This window comes from Sander lucioperca, chromosome 5 (genome assembly GCF_008315115.2).
Source record: "Sander lucioperca isolate FBNREF2018 chromosome 5, SLUC_FBN_1.2, whole genome shotgun sequence".
In the NCBI taxonomy this organism is placed as follows: domain Eukaryota; kingdom Metazoa; phylum Chordata; class Actinopteri; order Perciformes; family Percidae; genus Sander; species Sander lucioperca.
The window spans coordinates 27,422,210-27,431,227 of NC_050177.1; the positions used below are offsets into that span (position 1 = coordinate 27,422,210).

At 45.9% G+C, this 9,018-nt stretch overlaps 1 protein-coding gene across 1 annotated transcript in view; it reads right to left on the reverse strand.

Moving 5' to 3' along the window:
• Positions 1–226: 226 nt before the first annotated feature.
• rnf169 (ring finger protein 169) overlaps positions 227–9,018 on the reverse strand; it is a 16,469-nt gene continuing 7,677 nt past the window's right edge. Inside the window, exons 4-7 of the mRNA XM_031310490.2 lie at positions 8,814–8,914; positions 8,612–8,702; positions 2,232–2,685; positions 227–1,199 (exon numbers count right to left, since the gene is read on the reverse strand). Of these exons, the coding sequence (XP_031166350.1) occupies positions 496–1,199; positions 2,232–2,685; positions 8,612–8,702; positions 8,814–8,914 (1,350 nt within the window). The 3' untranslated portion in view covers positions 227–495. The remainder of the gene's footprint in view (positions 1,200–2,231; positions 2,686–8,611; positions 8,703–8,813; positions 8,915–9,018) is intronic.

Here is a 9,018-nt window from a genome sequence, read left to right on the forward strand (position 1 = left end):
AAACTCCACCAGACTCCATGTAAATAATCAGTACTTTTATCATCGTGAAACACACTTCATTCAGAGTCGACAGAAACTAAATAAAACTACCAAAAGCCGTCTTGGTTCATCTTTCCACTGTTCCAACAATCACCACTCTGGTTTGGTTGAAATTAACCCTAAATTCACCCATTTACATGTGGAGATATGCTGGCTCTATACACGCTAAAAGTCCTGATTATTTACATGGAGTCTGGTGTAGTTTGGTGATGGTGATTTCGGGGCTGTTTCATGTTAAACTAAAAGGATCTTACTCTTTAACTAAAAGGTCTATCTCTGTAGAGATCCTCCCTCCAATCTCCAAACAATCTTTGGAGGAAATGTTCCTTTTCCTCGCCAGCGGACTGTGATTTAAAGTCTGCATTCGTGTAAAAACATTCATACTTTTTTGCCACTTTCTTTGCATATATATGAAACCTCTCTGTCTGTCTGTCTGTCTGTCTTTGTGCCTCCTCTCTAGTGCTTCTTGTTGATTCGCCGGGATCTCCTCAGGCCGCGCCTCCTGCGATTCTGATTGGACATCCAGGACCGCAGGAAGTACATCTGGGGGCTCCGCCGGCGGCTGGTGGCCTGGTCCTCCATGTCGAACTGTCTCTGCAGTTTCAGGGCGATGGCTCGGTCCCGGCGCTCCTGCTGCGTCCGCCCGCCCACGTACCGCTCCTCGAAGGCGTCCTGGCCGGCCGAGCGGCTCCTCTTCCGCTCCGAGTCCCGCTCCGAGTCCAGGTGTTTGGTCTTCTGCTCTCGTTTCTGTCCCCGCCGCGAGGTAGACGTGTTGCGGAGGCCGCTGTCGCACTCCTTCCTGGGACTCTGCAGCTCCTGCTGGTCCTTCGAGTCCTTCGGGTCCTTCGACGCCGATTTACACGACTGGAAACCCGAGTTCTTAGTGTATGGGGAGAACGAGCGCCGCCGCCCAAACAGTGCGTTCCCGCCGCAGGATTCAGGAGCGCCGACCGTCAGCTCGAAGTCCGAACTTCCTCTGAAGGCCGCCTCGCCGCTGTAGCGGACCGCCGGCACTCGGATCTTCACCGACTGTTTCGGGAAGGCGTCAGCGTCTCCGGCGGGCGGCTCGAACAGCAGCCGTCTCTTGTTGGCGGTCGCGACTCCGTCTCCATCCCGCGATGGCGCCGCGGGGGGCGGGTGAGTCTTTGCATCCGCTCCGCCTACGGAAGAAGAATTTCAACGTTAATGGAAGATATATGTACGTGAAAGAGAGACACACTGATGTCCTGACAAGGACAAAACGTCTCATAGCTGTGTGTGTGTGTGTGTGTGTGTGTGTATGTATGTTTCTCCCTGTGTGTGTATATGTGTGTGTGTGTGTGTGTGTGTGTGTGTGTACGAGTCTGTGTGTGTGTGTCTGTCTGTGTGTGTGTGTCTGTCTGTGTATGTGTGTGTGTGTCTGGCTGTGTGTGTGTGTGTGTGTGTGTGTATGTGTATGTGTGTGTGTGTATGTATGTTTCTCCCTGTGTGTGTATATGTGTGTGTGTGTGTGTGTGTGTGTGTGTACGAGTCTGTGTGTGTGTGTGTATGTATGTTTCTCCCTGTGTGTGTATATGTGTGTGTGTGTGTGTGTGTGTGTGTGTCTGTGTATGTGTGTGTGTGTGTGTCTGGCTGTGTGTGTGTGTGTGTGTGTGTGTGTGTGTCTGTCTGTGTGTGTCTGTCTGTGTGTGTGTGTGTGTGTGTGTGTGTGTGTATGTGTGTGTGTGTATGTATGTTTCTCCCTGTGTGTGTATATGTGTGTGTGTGTGTACGAGTCTGTGTGTGTGCGAGTCTGTATGTTTCTCCCTGTGTGTGTGTGTCTGTCTGTGTGTGTGTGTGTGTGTGTGTGTGTGTGTGTGTGTGTGTGTGTGTGTGTGTGTGTCTGTCTGTGTGTGTGTGTGTGTGTGTGTGTGTGTGTGTGTGTGTGTCTGTGTATGTGTGTGTGTGTCTGTCTGTGTGTGTGTGTGTGTGTGTGTGTCTGTGTATGTGTGTGTGTGTCTGGCTGTGTGTGTGTGTGTGTGTGTGTGTGTGTGTGTGTGTGTGTGTGTGTGTGTGTGTGTGTCTGTGTCTGTCTGTCTGTCTGTGTGTGTGTGTGTGTGTGTGTGTGTGTGTGTGTGTGTGTGTGTGTGTGTGTGTGTCTGTCTGTGTGTGTGTGTGTGTGTGTGTGTGTGTGTGTGTGTGTGTGTGTGTGTGTGTGTAGTCAGTAACCGTACCGTGCGTCTCTCCGACGGGGCTCGTCAGCGTGGCCTTGCAGCTGACTTTGAGGCTCTGCCGGTCGAGTTCGATCTGCCGCCACTTCTGCAGCACGGCGGGGCTCGCCTCGTAGCTGGTGGCCTTCTGCAGGCCGCGCGTCAGATTACGCGGCGTGGACTTCACGATGGCGGGCTCCAGCAGGCGGCCGTCCGCCAGGCGTTTGGGCGGCGTGCAAGGCGAGCACACGATGGGCTTGAAGTGGTTGAGTTCCTCCGAGATGCTGTCGTTGCTGTCGGGGCTGGCGGAGAGCTCGGCCCGCGGCGCCGGAGCGACGAGGGTCAGGGGCGTGGAGGACGACGACAGGACCGGTCGCCACGGGTGACGGCGGTCCGGAGCCGTGATGGGAGCCGAGACGGAGCGGCTGTTCTCCGACGAGAGGAGGATTCCTGCCGTGAAACTGTGACTGATGCCGACCTGGAGGAGCAGAGGGGGGAGAGGACGTTTAAAACACGACCACGAGACCAACACGGGGGAAAACTACGAAATGGAATGAAAAAGAAAACGTAAAAAATAGTAACAAACATCTCCGAGAAAGTCACAAAACTGTCGGGGAAAAAAACCGATAAAAACGTTGCTTTTAATAAAAATGTTCAAAACAGAGAAAACGTGGCGACAAAAACCGTTTGAAGAAAAACACAGAGAGAGAAAACCAGAAATCAAAAAAGCCACAAAAACGTCAGGAGGAGAAAAATCTCCCAAAAAAAAATCTAAAAAATCTCCCCAAAAAAAAATCTCCGGAAAAAACATTTAAAAAATCTCCCAAAAAAATCTAAAAAATCTCAGAAAAAAAATTCTAAAAGAATCTCCGAAAAAAAAATTAAAAAAATCTCCCCAAAAAATTCTAAAAAAATCTCCCCAAAAAATTCTAAAAAAATCTCCCCAAAAAATCTAAAAAATCTCCCCCAAAAGAATCTCCCAAATAAATCTCCCCAAAAAATCAAAAAGCAACGTTAGAAGAAAAAACAACAACTCGAGAAAACAAAAACGTCAAATACCCACCGCCAATAAAGCAACAAAAATCTCGAAAAAAGTAACTAAATCCTCCAGAGGAGTGGGTGAGGATGAGACAGAGAGGAGGTTTAAAACACGGCCGCAGAGAGAAAACACGGGGGGACGACAACGAAATGTCCAGAAAAAGAAAAGAAAAGAACCCAACAAATATCTCCGAGAAAGTCACAAAAATGTCAAAAACATACCTCCATCTTTAAAATACATTAGCTTGCATTTGTTTGGGAACCTGATTAGCAATGAAATGGTACCAAAATAACGAAAATGTTTACAAAAATCATTACACTGGAAGGAACACTCACGGACAAAGTCGTACTTCTTGGACTAATACGGCCACCGTAGAAGTTACAACGCGCTCTGAATGGGAGGGGCTAGAAAGTTATATTCAGTTGGTTGTCACATACAGTTTCACCGTTAGACGGGAGAAATTCTTACACACTGGAGCTTTAAAGGAACTTAAAGTGCCCATATTATGAAAAAAATCACTTTTTCTGGGATTTGGGGTGTTATGTTGTGTCTCTGGTGCTTCCACACACATACAAACTTTGATAAAAATCCATCCATGGTGTTTAGAGTGAGATACGGTTTCTGAATGTGTCCTGCCTTCAGTCTCTGGGTGAGCTGGTCAAAATCAGCACGGCTTTCTACGTCACTAGCCGAGACGAGCTGGCTAACCGCAACCATTAGCTCGTAGCGTTAGCATGCTAACGCTAATGCTAACGCTAGCATGCTAACGCTAGCATGCTAACGCTAGCATGCTACCTCGTTCTCAATAGCAAAGCACTGCTACAACACACACAAGTTCACCATAATCTACAAAAGAACTACTTACATGTGCGCCCTCATTTAGAAGTCTCCCAGCTAATCCTGCCTTGTAACTGACCCAAGTTGTAGAAACAGCCTTTCTTTTACTGTCTATGGAGCTAGCTAGCTGACATGAGCTACATCTGAGCTACTGGGCATGTGCAGTGCAATCAAAGATAGTACAGAAGAAGAAGAAGAAAAGAGGTCTCACTCTGTAGCTAAAACAGAGACCAGCTGAAAAGAGGATCTGCAGCAGTGAGAGAGAGCGGTGCAGTACAACAACAATATGGTGTTTTTAGAAAATTAAACCATGTAAACCTATTCTGGTACAACCTTAAAATACAATTATCAACCTGAAAATGAGCTGAATATGGCTGCTTTAAGGGAAGAAAAATAAGTTTTGCCAGTACTCAGTACTCAGGCAGAGCAGCACCAGAGGTGGTCTAACGCAGTGTTTCTCAAATGGGGGTATGTGTCCCCCTAGGGGTCCTCTGGAGGACTGCAGGGGGTCCGTGAGATATTTAACTAAATGTTTAATAGTAACAAGGCTGTTGTCCAGAACATTGTTCCTCTTTATAGAGACTTTTTTTTCCTACCAAAACATGTGACATTTGTGTCTCCTTCTTTGGACCTAATCTATCCTTCCTTCTACTGTCCTTCTAGTCTTTACAAGTTTCTCACTTTTTTCGAAGTTATGTCACAGTTTTTGAAGTTTTTGATACTATTTCTGACCTATTTAGGGCTGCAACTAACGATTATTTTCACAGTCGATTAATCTGTCGATTATTTTCTTGATTAATCGATTAGTTGTTTGATCTATAAAAATGTGAAAAATGTGGATCAGTGTTTCCCAAAGCCTAAGAGGACGTCCTCAAATATCTTGTTATGTCCAAAACTCAAAAGATCTTCAGTTTCCTGTCACAGAGGAGAGAAGAAACTAGAAGATATTCACATTTAACAAGCTGGAATCAGAGAAATCTCATTTGTTTTAATAAAAAAATGACTCAAACGATTAATCGATTATCAAAATAGTTGGCGATTAAAGCCCATGTTGCAGGGTTTATTTTCTAATGAATTTGTGCAATTTGCTTGTTGGTAATAAACATTTAAACTGTTACCCAACAACATCAAATACAATGGATATCACAACACGGAATAAAATACGAAAAAGTAGTACTATTTTACAGCGGTTTGCAATGATTCTCTTTTCCCCCACAATGCATTGCACTACATCACGTTGGGGAGACGACAGACGAAAGCCCCGTCTCTGTTCACTGTCTACGGTCTCGGTCTGGTCTCTGGTCTCTGGTCACTGTCTATGGTCTCGGTCTGGTCTCTGTTCACTGTCTATGGTCTCGGTCTGGTCTCTGTTCACTGTCTATGGTCTCGGTCTGGGCCTCTGGTCTCTGGTCACTGTCTATGGTCTCGGTCTGGGCCTCTGGTCTCTGGTCACTGTCTATGGTCTCGGTCTGGTCTCTGGTCTCTGGTCACTGTCTATGGTCTCGGTCTGGTCTCTGGTCTCTGGTCACTGTCTATGGTCTCGGTCTGGTCTCTGTTCACCGTCTATGGTCTCGGTCTGGTCTCTGGTCTCTGGTCACTGTCTATGGTCTCGGTCTGGTCTCTGGTCTCTGTCTATGGTCTCGGTCTGGTCTCTGGTCTCTGGTCTCTGGTCACTGTCTATGGTCTCGGTCTGGTCTCTGGTCTCTGTTCACCGTCTATGGTCTCGGTCTGGTCTCTGTTCACCGTCTATGGTCTCGGTCTGTGCCTCTGGTCTCTGGTCACTGTCTATGGTCTCGGTCTGGTCTCTGGTCTCTGGTCACTGTCTATGGTCTCGGTCTGTGCCTCTGGTCTCTGGTCACTGTCTATGGTCTCGGTCTGTGCCTCTGGTCTCTGGTCACTGTCTATGGTCTCGGTCTGGTCTCTGGTCTCTGGTCACTGTCTATGGTCTCGGTCTGGTCTCTGGTCTCTGGTCACTGTCTATGGTCTCGGTCTGTGCCTCTGGTGTTGTGTATAATAATATTGGAGGGGAAGTGAAACACAGCGTGGACGGGGATGCTGTTCGGCTTTTCACAAGTTTAGACAGCTGGCTACGCTGACGTTTGCTAACGTTAGCGCAACAGCGTTAGCCTAGACTGCTAGCTAGGTAAATATTACGACTGCCTTCGGAGTTTCCTATATCTGCGTCCACGTTGTCAACATAAGACATGTGGCGTTAGTGCTCCTTTTGTACCATCATTTTATTGAATGAAATGTTAAGCTTCGCTCCTACGAGATGGGTGGGTTTTTGTTAGCTACATACAAAGCTAACTGGCTATAGTTAGCCTGTATGCTAGCGGAATTAGCTAACGTTGCGTAACCAGCCAGCAACTTCGGCAATCGGCAGTAGTTTCGGTGAGCTAACCACGACAGTATTGTCGCCCACAATCAACCTCTGCTGCTAAAAGCAGTCAACCTGCAGTGATGTTTGAAATAGAGACGCTTGTGGATGTGTTAGCTGTCGTGGTTAGCTCGCCGGAACTACTGCCGAAGCTGCTTGCTGGCTACGCAACGTTAGCTAATTCCGCTAGCACAGGCTAACTATAGCCAGTTAACTTTGTGTGTAACGTAACAAAAATCCACCCATCTCGTAGGAGCGAAGCTTAACATTTCTTTCAATACAATTATGGTACAAAAGGAGCACTAACGCCACATGTCTTATGTTGACAACGTGGACGCAGATAGAGGAAACAACGAAGGCAGTCGTAATATTTACCTAGCTGTCTAGGCTAACGCTGTTGCGCTAACGTTAGCAAAACGACGGCGTAGCGTTAGCTAGCTGTCTAAACTTGTAAAAAAAAAAAAGCCGAACAGCATCCCCATCCAAGTAATAAATAAACACTAGGCAAATATGTTGTTACTGGAGCTAGTCGGGTCCATCAAAACGTGAGATATCTAATCAAAATGTGTTTACAACGTCGGGGGATTTCACAGGTGGGACTGACTGGCAAGTTAGCCCATAGCTAGCATGATGTCTTCTATTTCTAGATCTAGCTAAATTACCAGAACTTATCTGGACTAACGACATGATCACTGTCACTAAATATAAAGAAAACATTGACTTTCACTCGGTGCTATTCACTGACAGTAAAACCACCTCTTCCTCATCCCAGTCAGTCACCATAGTTCTAGTACTAGGCTGGTACACAGTCACCATAGTTCTAGTACTAGACTGATATACAGTCACCATAGTTCTAGTAATAGGCTGATACACAGTCACCATAGTTCTAGTACTAGGCTGATATACAGTCACCATAGTTCTAGTACTAGACTGATATACAGTCACCATAGTTCTAGTAATAGGCTGATATACAGTCACCATAGTTCTAGTACTAGGCTGATATACAGTCACCATAGTTCTAGTACTAGGCTGATACACAGTCACCATAGTTCTAGTACTAGGCTGATATACAGTCACCATAGTTCTAGTACTAGGCTGATACACAGTCACCATAGTTCTAGTACTAGGCTGATACACAGTCACCATAGTTCTAGTACTAGGCTGATACACAGTCACCATAGTTCTAGTACTAGACTGATACAGTCACCATAGTTCTAGTACTAGGCTGATACACAGTCACCATAGTTCTAGTACTAGGCTGATATACAGTCACCATAGTTCTAGTACTAGGCTGATACACAGTCACCATAGTTCTAGTACTAGGCTGAGGCACGTCTCCCCAACGTGACGTCATCACCGAATTGCGTTAAAAAAACCCACTAAACGACTAAAAAGGTAAAAACTGGCCTTTAACACTATTCTGAGACATTTTTAACAATGATATACATACTGTATGTTGAGTGCTTTATGTACCCATTAATCAACAGTGGTGGTTAACCTGCAACATGGGCTTTAATTTAATAGTGGACAACTAATCAATTAATCGATTCATCGTTGCACCTCTAGACCTATTCCTGCCTTCCTTCCTTCCTTCCTTCCTTCTACCGTCTTTTTCCAAGGTTTTGATTTTTTTTTACAGTTTCTGTCTCCTTCTCTCATCAGCATTTAAATGTTTTTTCAGTTCCAAGGCTGTTGTTTAGTAAATCTATCACTGACAGAGCTGTACTGTTCCTCTTAATATAGACTTTTCTTTCTACCAAACATGATTACAGTAGAGGTGCAACGATGAATCGATTAATTGTCAACTATTAAATTAATCGCCAACTATTTTGATAATCGATTAATCGTTTGAGTCATTTTTTTATTAAAAAAAATAAGATTTCTCTGATTCCAGCTTGTTAAATGTGAATATCTTCTAGTTTCTTCTCTCCTCTGTGACAGGAAACTGAATATCTTTGAGTTTTGGACAACACAAGACATTTGAGGACGTCCTCTTAGGCTTTGGGATGTTTTGACATTTTTATAGATAGAAAATAATCGACAGATTAATCGACTATGAAAATAATCGTTAGTTGCAGCCCTAGCTTAAAGAAACAAATTCAAAAGGAGTACATTATTGAAAAAAGTTTGGGAACCAGTGGTCTAACGTACTCGGTCCATGAGGGCCGGCTGGGTGATGACTTTCAGCTTCCTTCCTCGCTCCTCCACGGGGTCGGTGCAGCTCTGACTCCTCTGGGAACCACTGAAGAAGAATAAGAGCACACACAGGTCAGAGGTCAGAGGTCAGAGGTGAGGCGGCGGCGGCGGCCGGGAGCGTGAGGTGTGAGGAGAGCGTTGTGAACGATGGTCTCACCCCGTGAAGGCTGCCGAGGTTTTGGTTTTCCTGATGAAGGCCGAGATGTTCCTGATCCTCCTGCTGATTGGCTCCTCGTTCTCCGAGTCAGACAGAACTCCCTGCAGAGAAACAGCCGGTCAACAGACAGAACAACAGCCGGTTAACAGCCGGTTAACAGACAGAACAACAGCCGGTTAACAGCCGGTTAACAGCCGGTTAACAG